The sequence below is a fragment of the Dendrobium catenatum genome, unplaced genomic scaffold, assembly GCF_001605985.2.
Source record: "Dendrobium catenatum unplaced genomic scaffold, ASM160598v2 fragScaff_scaffold_813, whole genome shotgun sequence".
Classification (NCBI taxonomy): domain Eukaryota; kingdom Viridiplantae; phylum Streptophyta; class Magnoliopsida; order Asparagales; family Orchidaceae; genus Dendrobium; species Dendrobium catenatum.
Genome location: NW_021319275.1, coordinates 141,747 through 159,553, shown reverse-complemented (window position 1 = coordinate 159,553; position 17,807 = coordinate 141,747). Strand labels below are relative to the sequence as shown.

The 17,807-nt window shown below is 38.8% G+C and overlaps 1 protein-coding gene across 4 annotated transcripts in view; it reads left to right on the top strand.

Annotated features, from left to right (window-relative positions):
- The window catches only part of LOC110114443 (protein ANTI-SILENCING 1), a 63,190-nt gene that overhangs the window by 22,143 nt on the left and 23,240 nt on the right, over nt 1-17,807 (top strand). For all 4 annotated transcript variants that reach the window (XM_020847322.2, XM_028696683.1, XM_020847323.2 and 1 more), the window contains exon 6: nt 17,641-17,733. In XM_020847322.2, coding sequence (XP_020702981.1) covers nt 17,641-17,733 — 93 coding nt within the window. The remainder of the gene's footprint in view (nt 1-17,640; nt 17,734-17,807) is intronic.

Genomic DNA, 17,807 nt, shown 5'->3' with positions numbered 1-17,807 from the left:
AGCTGTACCGAGCGGTACAGAGCATGTAACTAGCTGTACCGAGCGGTATAAAAAATATTCATAAGTATACCGAAATTTAAAAACAATTTGGCGCGCTATTTTGCGCCGTGCGCAATGCGCCATGGCTCACATGTGGCGCAAATAGCGCGTGCTATTTTAAACACATGCGCCTCGCCATGAACATGACGCCGTAGGTGTGCCGCGCCGCGCCGTGTGGCATGGCGCGCGCTATTTTGCGCCATTGACAGCTATGGTCCTCACCATTGCCCTTACCGTTGCCGTCATTTGCAAGTTGTAGTCAAGCTTGAAATCCATTAGATGGAAAAGTCTTCAGTTGTGAATACACCAAGAAACCTCTTTTGAATAACTGGTTCCACCTGGACCACCTGGACCACCTGGACCGGATTGTTCTGTGCTGAAAAATGGTGGATGATATTTTCTACTGCACTGGAAAATAATGGATGATATTTTCTAAGCTGTCTCTTTCTCCATCAGGCAAGATGTATTAGCTTCCACCTTGGCTTGTAGCCCTATAGTAAGAGCAGCTACTTGGCTATTCTCTGTTTCTTTTAGCTGTTCCCAAAATCTAATGGTACGTAATTTTGACCATAGTGAGGATGGTGATAAATAATGCTGCTAAAGGAGCCCTTGTTCCTTCTTTTCTTCTTTACCTATGTACCTTCTGTCCATGTCAGTGTATATCCACATGTGGGTTGGCAAAACTGAAACTCGTCTTTCCTTTTTAGCATTGATTGGATTGTATATTTTAGGCATTATAAATTCTTCTTACAAAAAACATCAATAATTTTGACTAAAAACTGGACTCAATGTTTATTAAGATTGAAACAAATTCTTAAATTTTAGAAACTTACATAAGCTCCCTTGTATCTAGGTACCCAACCTAGAGTTCCTTTTTATCTTTGATGGGGCCCAGCATGCAACCCGCTCAATGATTGGACTTTACCCAACATTTTGCTCTACAAGTTCAAATACATATCAATATATCAATTTCTTTTGAGAAGTTGATACATACCCGATATCAATATACATTAATGAAAAGATTCACTCCTCCGGCTTGGCAATTAGGATGAAGAACACCTTTTAAGGATATGTCCATGCTATTACAATCAATAACCTGATTATACTTATTTTACTTCTTCCTCCTTGCATACTCGGGGTTGCCCATTGAGCACACAAATTCACCTATAAAGCGTTCCTATCTTCTAAGGCCTCCCTTATAAGATTAAACATCTAACAAAATATGGCTGACTCATATCACTTAAAATTCCTATCTGTTTAATCATGATGTTGGTGCAGCCTATGAAACCTCCTAGGAAAAATGATGGTTATAGTTAGGTAATGAAAGAATGAAAATTCTAAATTAAATTGAGGGTGTGCTAATGCATGTATATATATATATATACTCGCCTAAAACCACCAAGGGCATGTGCTTCTACCATCTATAAAGAGCATCATATTTTCTCTTTATAATATTCTTGGTCTTATGGGTAGCTTGCTTTGGTGGGTTGACTTATGAATTGCAAATTTACTAATCATAATGCTTATTTTAAATCTTGACAAACTGATAACTACCATATCACCACAACAATATTAGTTAATTTTGTATCAACATCAGGTTCAAAATATTACATGTTATGAGTCTTTCATTCATATGACGCCAGTTTAGGGGCTACAAAAGGGGACTTTGGGGGATGAGCATTGTCATCTAAATGTACAACGCTACGAGGCGTCTGTGGTAAATAGTTTGGAGGGTATGAAATGAAAGTTAAGTCAAATCGAGGTGCTAGTGCTTTAGATGAGTGGGCAGTCCAAGGAATGCAGGTTGTGGGTAGGACATATATGATCGGTTGGTATAGGCAAGTGGTGGGGAGGTGAAGTTGGTTTGTGGAGCAATGGGATAAGTAAATGAATATTGGTTGGAATTTGCACATCATCCAAATTGGAAATCAAGACTTGATAAGTGTGATAATCAGCTATAGGAGAGAAAGTTTTCGATTGGATGCTCATGGCATGATTCTTTCTGTCCATTTGATTACTCTCTCTCTTTTTGAACTTCCTCATTTTTATCCTCTGTATGAATTTATATATTTGCTGGATCCATTAAGCAATTACTATCACGAGTCAATTTACTATTGGATTTTAAATTGCACTCAAGATTGAGCACTTAAAGCACCGATTTATGGGTGATAACTTCTGTGATAAAAGCATAACCAATTCCCAAAACTTTGGATGTTGAACCATCAAAAACCTTAACTACTTGATTTGAATGATAGGTTTGATAGTCATGAAGGAGTATAATGTCTCATGTCATGTGATCTGATGCTCCTGAGTCAATAACCCAAAGTTTTGATTTTTTTATACCTGAGTGAGCATGTAGGTTGGTAGCAGGTTTTGGAGTCTGTAGGTTTATGATGTTGTTAAGTAACAACTGCAACATCTCTAATTGCTTCTTAGTGAAAGGAAATACTTCAGCTTTGATGGATTGATCTTATGTGGTGTTGATAGAGTTCGTCTTGCTTTGTTGTGCTGATTTGTTTGCCTTACAATTAGTTGGTTTTTCATGAATCTCCCATCATGTCTCCTTTGTATGTTTTGGTTTGGCGTACTCAATGTTTAAAATTGCGTATTCGGGTATTGAGGCGTTTTTCATTCGTGAGGCGAGGCGTAAGCCTCAAGGCGTTTTGAGGCGTAAGCCTCAAAATCAAAAGATCGCGTAAACATAAAATGATAAATTTTTTATATACTAATGAGTGAATAATATAAAACATAAAGAAAGCATAAGATATGAAATGAAATCAAAATATCTCAATAATAAGACAACATGAAATATAATTCAACTCAAAATTCTGTCTTTCCCAAATCCCATTATTTTTTTCATTAACATATAATTCCAATTTTCAAAAATAAATAACAATGACATATCACATAAGAACTCATAAGTCATCAGCAATGTCATGACTAAGGGGTTCTTCATTTGAATCATCATTATGGTGAACTGCTCTCTCCCCTTCCTCTCCTATAGAGTCCAATGTCGGGCATTTACTTCAAGATTTATGTAAGTTTTAATATATATAGCGTGAGGCGATGCGGGCCTCAACCAAGTTGAGGCGCAAGCCTCATTAAAAAAACTCGAGGCGTAAGCATCGAGGCGTTTTTTACTGGAATTGCGCAAAGGCGGGACTCAAGGCGAGCCTCATATTGCGCAATTTTAAACCATGGGCGTACTGATCACTCCATGGTCATCATCCTCCCTTCTTTTGATATCGATTTTCAACATGTGAGGGGTTTCAATTGCTGCGGACAGTAAGAGCATTTCCTTCTTCAACCTTTGGAGATCCTTGTAGGCCTCCTTACATGACCTTCCTTTTGTTGTCTTCCCTTCAAACTTCAGAAAAAGCCTCCCAGAGATTTGGAAGAGGTTTGGTTCCCATGATCCGTCCTCTAATGCCATCCAAGTTCTTGTTCAAACTCATCAATAATTTGAATATTCTTCTTGTTTCAACAATCTTTCGGTGAAGTGCATGATCTTTTGGGCATTTATGTTGAAACTATTCAAACATATCTAATTGTTGCCAATAATCATTAGAATATTAAAATATTAAGTTACCGTCAGGTTCTCTTATTGGCAGTCGTGAAGAATTGTTTCAATTGCGAATAGCTCAAAAGTGTTGCCGGAACTGAAGTAGGTCTCTTTAATGGCCTCCCATTTTTATTGGGACGTCTCATAAAGAAAAAAGTTCTCATCGATTTCTACATTTATGGAGTTGATGAACCAAGACATGATCTGATGACTCTCTGCTTTCCATTTTCTGTAGAGAGGATTGGTGTGCAGTGGCATAGGGGCTTCTCTAGTGAGATAGTCTTCTTTTCCTCTCCCATAAATAAACATTCTCACTGATTGAGACCATTGCAAAAAAATTTACCCATTAAATCAGTGTGTTGTGATGAGAGGAGGAAGAGTAGAAGAGTTGTCTATAGATCCAGAGTTTTCGTTGTTTAAACCGATAAATTTGGGTAGGAGGATGAGATCTCGTTATCCACGAACATGGTTGGATTTCCTCGGTTGAAAGAGAAGATGAATTTTGGGCAAGGACTAACGATGCCTGAAGAGAGGCAATCGGCAGGATGATGGAGAGTTATCGTCGACTGGGGGTTTGGAAAAAGGGAGGAAGGTTTGCCGCCGGCACTCAGAGAAGGTTTATGATTTCCCTAGGCTCTGATACCATTTAGAAATTGTTTAGAGGGAAATTTAAATTATATTCTATTCATTGGAATCATTACATATATATACATTCTACTAGAATAAACAGAAAAAGGAAAGACATTTAATCTAATTAATTATAATAAACATATCACATGGATCTCCAACTGAATCTCTTGGATTGCTTCCCACAGATCTCTAAGTACAGCCCTCAGATTGTTTCTAACGGATCTCCAATTGCAGCCCTCGGATTGCTTCCCATGGATCTCCAACTGCAACACTCGGATTGCTGCCCACAGATTGCTGACGTGGCATCTCCTCGGCTACATGATTCAACAATTATAGACCTTGCTGACTCTATCCCAGCATGTAGAGGACCGGGTCTATAGATTGAGACTTACAACCTTGTCCTATAGTCACGACAGATCACTTGAAAATATGCATAACTTGGTTAGCTTGAGTAACCTTTAACCTTATAATTATAATGTACAATAACTACACCCATTATAGAGGCATTTGAGTGACTTTATTTTGTTGTTTGTGACCTTATAAACTTTGCTTGCTTGTTTGCAAAGGATCAGTCCCATGATTTATGTATTTTTAAAGTTCAAATGAAAGTTATTAAATTATAGACCTTGCTGACTCTACCCTAGCATGTAGAGGATAAGGTCTATGGATTGAGACTTACAACCTTGCCCTATAGTTAGGGCAGATCGCTTGAGAATACGTGTAACTCGGTGAGTTTGAGTTTAAGATTTAAAAAAAAGTTTGCAGTTTTTAAAATAATTGCAAGTCTTTCAAAATATTTGACGACATCATTGTGGGAGAAGACTAAGTTCATTTTATTTCTATCTTGCCTAGTATTCTGATCTTTAGATTTAAATAGTAGTACAATCATCAGGTAGGTAATTTCATTTATCTTTTAGAGGACGTGCAAGTTTTTCAAGGCGGTTGTATGATTTTTAAGGCATTGTATTCGAGTTGAAGATTGCCTTGTGAAGCACATGCAAGACTTGAAATTACTCGAATTTGATTGTTTACTCGAATGCCATGTATTAAGATGCAAACAAAGTTTTCTTTTGAGTTTTAAGAAACCACATTATGTCTGCTTGTAGGCATGTATTGCACATTCGGTTGTGAGTTGCAATTTTGGTTCTTATTGTGCATTTAAAACAGCATAATTTTGCTAGCATTTAATTCACTTTTTTTTTCCCAAGTAGACTCCATAGGATGTAGTGTTCTTGCCTTTAAATAGGTATTCTCATTTGGCATTTTTCATATGTAGTTGTGATTCACATTTTGTAGTGTTCTAAATTGTTAGTGAGATGCCTTTTTTGTGCTCATAGGCAGGCTATTTTGTCCCTTGTTAATCCTTATAGCATAGTCTAAGTGTTCATTGAGTGGTCGTGTCATGCTTATTTGGTGAGCTGTCGAGTTATTATTCAATTATGTGTTTAATTTGTATCCAGTCTTGTCTTTTGTAGTTCATTGGAAGCAGAATGCATTATATTGGGATTTTGGAGTATTCTTTGATGTTTAAATCTTTGTACTTTCATTTTGGTCATGCTATTCAATCCATCAAAACTTTGTCATTTGCAAGTTTGTGCAGAGGAAATTTTGATAATCTCTTGGTGTCTCCCCCACATAGAGGGCATATAGAAGTAGTGTTCAGTCTGTCTACCATGCTAAGAAGGCGTCTATGGGTGATGTAAATATCAAGGCCGGGTTATCCACTGCCATTATGTTAAGAAAAACATGTACGAGCTTATGTGTACCTTTATGAAATTTATAAAGAAGATTTCCTCGTTAAAAGATATGTACATGTACTTATTATCAATAACTTGAGTCTTCTTTCCCCATCACCCCAAGAAAGATGCATGTGTTTTCCCTCCAACATACCATTTAATACGTGTGTATGTTTACTTGCATGAGAAACACAACTTTGATTACCCCGCCATTTTAAGAAAGACTTATAAGGGCACTTTAAGTGTTGCGGCGAATTTGCTTTTTGCATTATGCCTTTGTGCACATTGATGTATACGACAAATGTGCTACGAGAATTTAAACATTCCTTTTTTTCCTCTTTGTTTTCATTTTTTGTTGAAATATAGAAAGCTGGAGGGTGGTGGTCGGATGTTCTCTGGTGTCAATTATCGATGATTGTTGTGGACGAGAGAGGAGAAGTGCAATAGCATGTGATATGTCGGTTCAATCTCAACCGGCCCAGCTGGGGTCGGCACTTGTATACAAGAGGAGGGTCAAACCGCCTCCTTCCTACACCGCCTAAGGGAGGGGCCCACGCCCAATTTGTTTGGATTTAATTAATTAAAAAGATTTGATATCTTTTGAATTAATTAAATACTATCTGATATTTGGAAAGAGGATTTAATTAATTAAAAAGATTTGATATCTTTTGAATTAATTAAATACTATATTATATTAGGAAAGTGGATTTAATTAATTAAAAAGATTTGATATCTTTTGAATTAATTAAATACTATCTGATATTTGGAAAGAGGATTTAATTAATTAAAAATATTTGATATCTTTTGAATTAATTAAATACTATGGATCATAATGGCAGCCAAGAAAGTTGATGCTTTGAAGGAGAGACTCGAAGGAGAGATGAATCACATCAAAAAAACCGTGGAGGAAAGAATTTCTTCCATGGAGGGGCAGGTAGCCGATCTCAGGGATATGATGAAAAGAATATAGGAACTTCAAGCACAAACGGCGGCATCCGAAGCGAAGGGCCCCGAAGCGAAGAACACCAATTCTGAAATCCGAAAGGAGGAAGAAGAGGTGGAAATCGTGGAAAGGGGAAGAAGAAGATCCTATGTGTAGCCTTTCCATAGGGAGGAAAGAGGAGATCGACATGGGGAAAGGTATGGATATGGGGGAGTGGAGCAAGGAAAGGCTGATTGGGAATGCCATGAGGGGTTTTACGGCCGTCGGGGTGTTGATTTTGAAGGGAGAAGAGGGAATTTTGAAGGGGGTTTGGGCTATGGCAGAGCAAGAGAAGATCGGGAAAGTTGGGGTGCACCTAGCACTTGGGAAAGGGGAAACTATGGAAGAATCTGAGGTAATGGGGGGATCAAAAGGTGAGGAAGTTGAAGATGCCCATATTCGAAAGAGAAGATGCGTATGGGTGGATTTACAAGGTGGAGCGATACTTCGCCGTTAATGGGTTGACGGAAGAGAAGCTAACTGCAGTCGGATTATGTTTGGAAGGAAAAGCCCTGTCGTGGTTTCAGTGGAGAGACCAGAGGAGGCCGATCAGGAACTGGAGGGAATTTAAAGACTGCATAATAGAACGTTTCCAAACCGATCGGGAAGGAGACTTCTATGAGCATTTCTTTGCTTTGACATAGGAGGGATCAGTTGCAGATTACCGGGAGCAGTTTAAGCACCTGGCTAGTAGGGTTGAGCAACTCTCAGAGACAGTATTAGAGGGAAATTTCATGAAAGGGCTGAAGGCGGAGATCCGAGCAACAGTAAAGGTCTTGATGCCCCGTGACTTAGGAGAAGCCATGAGGTTAGCCGAACTAGTGGAAAATCAGAAAAATTTGGAAAAGGGAACCAGGAGTAGTAGCACTGGGGCACATACCGAATGACGACCACTCATCTCGCACCTACAGGTCCTGCAACAGGAGTTAGTAAATAAGCCACCAAGGAGAAAATGAGGGGAGGACATTTCAAACGGCTGACAGAGAAAGAAATGCAGTAGAAGAGGGCTAAGGGGTTGCGTTTCCGATGCGATGAAAAGTACACGCCAGGACATCGGTGTAAGGACCGAACTCTTCAAGTTCTCACTGTCTGCGATGATGAGGAAACTGAGGAGGGAGTTGAGGAGGTGACAGAAGAAGAAGAGGAGCTACACTTGGATATGGCTGAGGTTTCCCTAAACTCAGTGGTGGGGTTCACTACAAATCACACCATGAAAGTGAAGGGAGAGATAGGGGACCGGGAGGTTATAGTGCTAATTGATAGTGGGGCTACCCACAATTTCATTTTCACCGAGGTCGTAGACCAATTTGGAATAAGATTGGTGGACACAGGGTGCTATGGAGTAACGATGGGTACGGGGAAGATAAAGAAAAGTCAGGGGATTTGCAGGGAAGTATGACTGATGGTCCAGGGGATACAGGTGAGGGAGGACTTCCTTCCACTAGAGCTGGGGAGCACAGACGTCATACTAGGGATGAAATGACTGCAAACTTTGGGTGACACCAAGGTGAATTGGGGAGCACTTACGATGGAGTTGATGGTGCACGGAAAGAAGGTAGTGATTAAGGGAGACACGGGGCTTTCAAAATCCCTAGTTTCTCTTAAAACGATGGTAAAAGATATCCAGTTGGCAGGCGGAGGGTATTTAGTGGAGTTGCACAGTTTGGAGGAAGCAAGATTGAAGAGGGAGGAGACATACCCTCTCCATTCAGCCGTTGATTCAGCAATTCCAAGAGGTATTTCAGCCACCTCAGGGATTGCCACTGTAGAGGGAGCAGGAGCATTCCATCTTATTAAAGGAGGGAGTGTCGCCCATCAGTGTCTGGCCTTATCGCTACCCTCAGTTCCAGAAGGATGAGATAGAAAAGTTGATTAGAGAAATGCTGGAGGAAGAGATCATCAGACCCAGCATCAGCCCTTTTTCTAGCCCTGTTCTGTTGGTGAAAAAGAAGGATGACAGCTGGCGTTTTTGTGTGGACTACAGAGCACTCAAAAAGGAAACTATACCATACAAGTTTTCTATACCAGTCATTGACGAGCTGCTAGATGAATTGAGTGGAACCGTGATCTCCAGCAAGATAGACTTGAAATCAGGTTACCATCAGATCCAAATGAGGAAGGAGGATGTACCCAAAACGGCCTTTAGAACTCATGAAGACATTATGAGTTCTCGGTGATGCCGTTTGGCCTTACCAATGCTCCAGCTACTTTCCGAGCCCTCATGAATAAGGTTTTTAAACCTTATCTCAGACGATTTGTACTAGTATTTTTTGACGACATCCTGGTCTACAACAGGACAGATGAGGAGCATTGGGAGCATTTGAAGTGGGTGTTAGAAGTACTACAGGAGCACTAGTTGAGGGCTAATTTGAAGAAATGCTTCTTTGCACAAGCCAGTGTAGAATACATGGGTCATGTGGTGTCAAAAGAGGGAGTGGCAGCAGATCAGTCCAAAATTGAAGCAATGATAAGGTGGCCCGTGCCGAAAAATTTGAAGGAATTAAGGGGATTCCTAGGACTAACGAGTTACTACAGGAGGTTCGTGAAGGGGTATAGCTCCATCACATGGCCACTCTCTGAGCCGTTGAAGAAGGACAGGTTCCTATGGGGGGAGGCAGCCACATTAGCATTTGAGAGCTTGAAGAAGGCGATGACTACGGTACTGGTCCTAGCCTTGCCAGATTTTACTCAAACCTTCATTGTGGAGACAGATGCTTCAGGATACGGACTAGGTGCAGTACTGATGCAGAATCGTAGACCCATTGCTTATTTCAGCCAGGTATTGACGGCTAGAGCCTGATTGAAATCAGTTTACGAGAGGGAATTAATGGCCATTGTCTTGGCCATCCAAAAGTGGCGGCCCTATCTGCTTGGGAGACATTTCATTGTCAGGACAGATCAGCGAAGCTTGAAATACCTACTGGAACAGTGGATGGTGATGGAAGAGCATCAAATGTGTTTGTCCAAGTTGTTAGGGTATGATTTTGAGATTCAATATAGACTAGGGGTCGAGAACAAGGCGGCGGACGCGTTGTCCAGATGTTTGGGGGAGCTGCAGATGGTGGCATTATCCATTCCTTTGATGCTTGACTGGGAGGCTATCAGGGAAGAAAGTGCTAGAAACGAAGAATTGGGAAGGATCAGGTCAGATTTGATGAAAGTGGAGGGTAGCCATCCAGGCTACTCATTAGATGGAGACAGACTGTTGTACTAGGGAAGATTTGTGATGCCCAGTACCTCGATCCACATCCCAAATTTACTGCAGGAATTTCATGGAAGCGCAATTGGGGGCCATTCAGGAGTGCAGAGAACCTATAAGAGACTAGCGGCCGAGCTTTACTGGAAGGGAATGCATAGAGATGTAGAGGAGATGGTGGCAAGGTGTGAAATCTGTCAGAGGAACAAGTATTTGGCTATGTCACCAGGGGGACTACTACAGCCGTTGGCACTACCGGGATGAGTCTGGGAGGAGATATCCATGGATTTCATAGATGGGCTGCTGCGTTCATAAGGCTTCACAGTGATCTTTGTGGTGGTGGATAGATTGAGCAAGTATGCTCATTTCATTCCCCTCCGATATCCTTACACCGCGGCAACAGTGGCTTCAGCATTCATTAGAGAGGTGGTCAGATTGCATGGAATACCAGAGGCAATCGTGTCAGACAGAGATAAGGCGTTTCTCAGTCATTTTTGGAGGGAATTGTTCAGGTTACAAGGGACAGTTCTAAAGAGGAGCACCGCTTACCACCCACAGACAGATGGCTAAACAGAGGTAGTCAATAGGAGCTTGAAGACCTATTTGAGTTGTTTTGTGTCAGAGACACCCAAACTTTGGGCCAAGTGGCTGTCTTGTGCAGAGTACTGGTACAACACCTCTTTTCATTCGGCTTCACAAATGACTCCATTCAAGGTGATGTACGGAAGGGACCCCCCTCACTTGGTCCACTTCGGGAGTAGCAGTACTCCAGTTTCTTCAGTAGAGGAGTACTTGGCGGAAAGGGATCGAGTGTTAGAAGAATTAAAGAGACATCTACTGAGAGCTCAACAGATTATGAAGAAACAGGCTGATGGGCATAGGAAGGACATCCAGTTCGAAGCAGGAGAGAAAGTGTTCTTAAAGCTCCGACCATACCGGCAGAAGATAGTGGCCAACAGGAGAAATGAAAAGCTCGCTCCAAGATACTTTGGTCCTTATGAAATATTGGAAAAAATTGGAGCAGTAGCATATCGGCTGAGACTACCACCCACGGCGACTATTCATCCGGTTTTTCATGTATCACAATTGAGAAGAGCCATTGGGGATTATACAGCCAGCTCGGAATTACCGGCCACACTTACAGAGGATTTAGAGGTGATTATGGAACCCTTAGAGTTGATAGGGGTTCGTCAGAAATAAGAGGGAGCAAAAGAAGTGCTGATCAAGTGGAAGAATTTGCCGGACTACGATGCCACGTGGGAGCCGTACGAGAGGGTGAAACAACAATTTCCTGTTTTCACCTTGAGGACAAGGTGATTCTTTGGGAGGGCGATATTGATATATCAGTTCAATCTCAACCGACCCAGGTGGGGCCGGCACTGTATACAAGAGGAGGGTCAAACCGCCTCCTTCCTACACCGCCTAAGGGAGGGACCCATGCCCAATTTGTTTGGATTTAATTAATTAAAAATATTTAATGTCTTTTGAATTAATTAAATACTATCTTATATTTGGAAAGAGGATTTAATTAATTAAAAAGATTTGATATCTTTTGAATTAATTAAATACCATCTTATATTAGGAAAGTAGATTTAATTAATTTGAAAAGATTTGATATCTTTCAAATTAATTAAATACTATCCTATATTAGGAAGTTTTTAAGGAGGTGGAGAGGGCTATTTAAAGGGCATGAAGGGGTTAGGGATAGGCATGCTTGGATTGGAGTTTCTCTTGGAGTCTTGTGAGGTTTGAGGGCTCTAGACCTTGCGTCTAGAGATTGGGAGAGAACGATCCTCCTCTCGAATAGAGGATCACTTGTATCTTTCTTTCTGTATGTTTTGCTTTGCTTGTTTAATGCAATCTACTGTTTTGGGGCTGTTTTCGCCCAGTTTTTGATTATTTTCTCGTTGTTTTCATCCAATTAGTGAGTTTGCTTGCGAACTCAAGTATTCCCCGAGGGTTAGTATTTCCTATCAGAATGCTGCTGCTAGGTTGATGACATTGATGGAGAAAGAACTCAACATTGGTTGCGGAGTTGCAAACAATTCTCCTCCTCCAACCCTCTAGTATCAATGTTTATTTCTTGTTATCACATTTGCAATCATCATTGCAATTGAGTCCATTTTGAGTTATTACTATAATCTCGGTTTCCAAACTCCGACATGCTACAAGGGTAAGCACATTCTCCCACTTGCTTTTATCCCACTCCTCTTCCTCCCAAATGTCATCGAGCATAAGTGAGAACATTTTAGGCATCACCCAAGGACTTAAGCTCCTTTGAAATGCATCAAGTGACTCCAAATGAGGCTTCTACAATTTAGGAGATTCCAACACATCCAATGAATCTTTTCACATCAAAGTTGTTGGAAACACAAAACCATATTTTAAGATCAAACTCCTTTGTCATTTCATCCTTATAAACATGCTGCAAGAGAGTTGTCTTCCCTATACCGCCAAGGCTACTCTTGGTAGAAGAGGAATATTGCTCAACAGATCATATCAGTTTTAGGCAAGGATCCTATTTCACATGTTTTGCATAGCTCAAGCGGCTGCTCTTGCTACTCCGGCTTTGTGCTTTCTAAAACATGAAAGAAATTACCAACAGAAATTGTTAACTTATCAAGTTTCTTCACAACCTCCTGCTTTCACATGACGCTAATTCCTCTCCAGCAAACTCCTTGGTGAGGGTATGGCATCGAATGGGAGATACATCGGATAAGAATGGGGAGAGAAATAGAAGTCACATGAGGAGTGCATGCTGTTTAGCCGAGGGATTTGATAGAGATTTTTTTTAGTAAATTTAGTTAAATAATAATAATAATAATAATAATAATAATAATAACTCTTTTTTAAACAACATATGTGTGTTTTGATCTTCCTCAAATTAGATGTTGTTTGCGCATAGAAATTTTTTTCTTTGCCTTGCATATGAAATTTTGTTTTCTTTTCGTGTAGCGACTTATGCAATATGAGTGTCCTTTGTAATTTTTTCGGATATTTCGTTGCAATTTATTTTGTGAAACGAGCAAGTATTGAATGATTTTAATTGTGATTCAGGTGTTTTGAACCTTATTTACATAACATTATATCTGATATCCATGGTCTGTTGTGATCGTAGAGTCCTCCTTGATAACTTTGACTCTCTAGACATGTTTGCATTATCTGTTTTCTGAATAGAGCAATGATTAGATGATTTTGATATATGCAACGCATTTAAGGCTAGACAATGAATCTATTACATGTTGCTTTCATTGATAGATTCAAGTCATGGGATTTAATCAGAGGTGAACACTTACACGCAATATTTATAAACATCTTAAAATTCTCGTCTTTATTATTAAAAACCAATATCCATATGCTTTATTTAACCTAACATAATTATTTAAAAAATGATGATATGCTAATATGCGTATTAAAGTTTGAAATTTTAATTAATAATTTTCAAACTTATATGACTGCAAAACTATATTTTTGTTATAACATAATAAAGTACATTTTTTTAATAGATTTTATTTTTTTACAATTACTTGTGGTCTCTAAAATTCATACCCCAACTCAATCAAGAGTATTTTGATATTTGGGTCTAATTTTTAAAAGGAAGATTAGGTTGCAGATAAGATATCACCTAGAGATTTCGCTCTAATTTTACGAGGATTTTAATGATATGGTTCTAATTTCTCATAGGCATAAGTGATGCGGACATCGATACGAAGATTTGGCGCATCTATCATAGGAGGCGTCGTAAATCGACGGCTATAATTTAAATATTCAATTATGAGTTATTTTTCTGAATTTTAGTTCTTATTTGATGTATTTCCTGTCTTACCCCTAGGTTGGTTTATGTGAGTGTTGTGGCCCAATGGACAATTTTGTATTTTGAGTTTTCTTATGTTGTGACCTATATATAGGGCCTTAAGCTATTGTAATAGGGATGGATTATTGATATTAAAAATTTGTGTTCAACACTTGTATTCTTTTGAGAGGACGGTAGTGAGATTCCTATGGGAAGGAATTAGAGTTTTCACCAGCCGCAGGATTAGTCCGGGCTCATGACTTGAAGTCCCTTGGAGAATGGCTAAGCATCACCCGTCAGTCTTCGGAAGAGTCCAAGGCTCGCGGGTTTTATCTTCTATCTTTGTTTTTGTTTTTTTCCTTCTTATTGTTCCTAGTCGTTGTCTTCATCCTCTGCCTACGTCCACCATCGTCATCTCCATTTCTGCCATAAGCCGCCGCCACCTCACCAAAAAATCCTCCAAACCGCCGACCATGACTCCCTAGCCGCCGGCCTCATCCCCACTTCTCCGTCTTCTTGAAATTTCCTAATTAGGTTGATGTTTTAATTGGGATGATCAAAGATTTCAAATCCTTTTGAATTTGAATTCGAAATCTTTCCTAATTTGATTGTTCTATTTTAGGAAAGTATTCGAATGACATCCTTTTGAATATTTTATTCATTGGGATTTAAATTGAAACTTACCTAATCCCAAAACCTAAATTAGGAAGGCCAAATTGACTCCACAATTTGCTCCCCCATCCTATGCTAGCTACCGGCCATATAAGGCTCAAAACCGTCGGCCCCACTTCAAGTCTTCCCTTTTGGATTTCTAAATTCAATTAATTGGGAATCAATTTAGGACCCAATTAATTAGAATCCGGAATTTCGAATCCTTTTCCTTTTTGGCTTAATTTTATTTTTAGGAAAGTAAATCCATGACAATTTTGGATTTCAAATTTCAAATTTGAAATCTTTCCTAATTGGGTTTGATCCATATTTGGAAGGTTTTAACTCTCCTATTCAAAATTCAAATTTGCATTAGGAGTTAAATGCCCCCTCAATTTCCTCCCTTTAATTAAGGAATTAATCGCAGCTTTAAATATGAAATTTAATTTCAGATTTAAGGATTAATTCACTTAAGTAATTGGGGCCCACTGATTTGAAATCAAACCCCTCTCCCTCCCTCTCTCCTAGGCCGGCCCCCTCTTCCTCCTTCCTTTGCCTAATTAAGAGCCAATTAATGCTCCTAATTAACTCCCTCATTAACTCAAAAAATTCCTCCACAAATCCCTCATTTCAAATTCAAATTCCCTCTCTCATATTTCTGAAATTAATTCCTAATCTAGGAATTTGATTTGGGAAATAAAATTCCCTCCTCAATCCCGCCAGCCCCTCACTCCCACCTTGGCTTTAATTAATATTTATTTCCTTATCTCCCCACTTTGCTCATAGCCGAATTTCCTCAAATCTATTTCCTATTTTATTTCCCAAATCACTTCACTGATTTTGGAAATAGAAAGTCTACATTTTTTTTTCTATTTTTTCCACCGTCTCCCTCCTCTTAATTATTCCGGATTGTTTCCCTAGTCAAGAACCTGGGATTGGAAATTCCTCTCAGCTTTTCTCTTCACCATTAAGACTAGACTTCTCCCTCAAACTTTCTCCACATCCTAGTCTATTAAAACCTGAGACTTCATCTCAGATTTTTTTGTTAGAAATCTGGACTGAGATTCTTCTCAGGTTTTGGGCAAAGAAGTCATTTTTCCTTCAGATTTTGGAGAAGAGATCCTCTCCCTAGCAAAGCCGTTTTTCCCATTCTACATCAATAAGCCTTATGATTAATTACTCCTCCAATTGATGAGAGAAATATTTTGATTATGACTAGCTAATAGGTACTAAATGATTGGCATATAATAGTTGTAAATTTGGTATATGGCTGAAAATTTATCACTTTGAACTTTTAGCGGATGGTAGGGGAAATTATGAGCAACCCGTTCTAGATCCCCGAGCTTTGTCATTTAGTCAATAGAGATAGTAGACCTAACTTGATCGAAGGATTATTGCCAACAATTATGGGTTGCTTCGTCCAAAGGAATCTTATAGACTTGGGATAAATGCTTGTCTAAGGGGACGAATTTAAATCGACCTTAGCTAATAGTTGACTTTAAGTTCTACCAAGTGCACCCTATGATTTATCTCTGAACGGCTTTTTTATCCATTGGAGAACTTATGGGCTTTTACCTTGATCATAGTTTAATTGTGTCATTTTGTGATGAAATCACCTTATCAGATCTTAACCATTTGTTGTGGTGCCATTTAATGAGAAAATTATAGGCAAATGACACGTGTAACATCCTTTCTAGTGAGAGATTGTTTAAGGATGAATTATAATGATACAGATAACAAGTTGTTTATGAGCTTGTATTATTGCTTTAAGTTTTAGGGTAGTTGGTTTTTATAATTTATGATAATTTTTTAATTTTTATACAGATATAGCCTTAAAATAATTTGCATTGGTATTTTGGTGCATTTTGAAAGTAAGGTCCTCTTGGATTGAGATTTTCAATCAACAAGATCGTCATCGGGTATTTGAGTGATTTTTTTATTACTTGAGGCTTGACAATTCTGCTTGCTTACTAAAAATAGATTGATTAAAGCATTAACTTTGCAAGCTACCTACAACATATCATAATTTTTAACAAATTCTATATTAAATTTAAAAATTCCTTGATACGAGTGAAGGTGATAGTGAACTTGATGAAGAATGAGATGTTAACAAGTTAATTCATGTGGAGTAAGCGAGTTAAGTGGCCATGGCATGGGCATATGGATTTTACATGGGACGAGAGCTTGGGGAAAATCCAAGAACCTGTCGGAGAATGCGGAAGGAGAAATGGGCACAACAATTATGATATATTGGTGATGAGGACTAATGCTATAGAAAACAAAAATTGATGTGAGACTATGTTTAAGGAGATGAGAGATGGTTAGGGGCAATCATGTCGGTGGTGGTTGCGGTGAGACCATACTTGGCAATAGCTTGGAGATCAGAACATGGGTGGGAGAGCTATTGAGACAACTGTAGGTCTTAACAAAAACATGGAGGAGTCGAATGGGGAAGGTAAACTCACACAAGATTCGGGTTATTAGTGAAGCATGAGATCTCCATCAAGATGGAATTGCTTGTTTGCATCAAGTATAAATGGCTTGCGGATATTGCAATTAGCATTAGAAATTATGGAAAGACTACCTGAATGAAAGATCAACTAAAAAATCTATCACATGACTATTATAGAAAAGTAATTATGACTTTAACAAAGGGAATGTGTGGTACAATGTTTATTGCAAAATACAAAATCAAGAAAAATTTGAAGGGATCTAGTTTTTGTTATTCTAGAGAAATATTTATGGTAAATTCGACAAAAATTTTTCTGAAAAAATTTCTTAATAACTTCTGCTGGTATTTATGGTTTTCTTATATATTATGTATTTATATTAATTCTACAAGTTTTAGAACTCAAAAACCCTATCCTGAGGGGTATCTTTAGTGGACATAAATATTCATATGGTTCTTTCTAATATGTCCGTTGATTTTTCTTTAATGTTCTGAGAATATTTGATGTTTAGTTCCAGTAATTTTTTATTTTTATTTTTATTATTTATTTTTTTATGTTTAGTTCCAGTAATATTTTAATGCTTATATCTTACATTAATTTTCAGCCTTGGAAAGCAAGAATCGAAAAAGCTCACCACCAGGGAAAACTGATGTTTCTTGAAAACTTGGACCCATCTTATTCAGCAAGTGAGATTGAGGTCTGCCATTCATACTATCCTATTTCAAATATAGAATCTTTGTTTATAATCATAGAAAGATTAGTGAGCAGAAA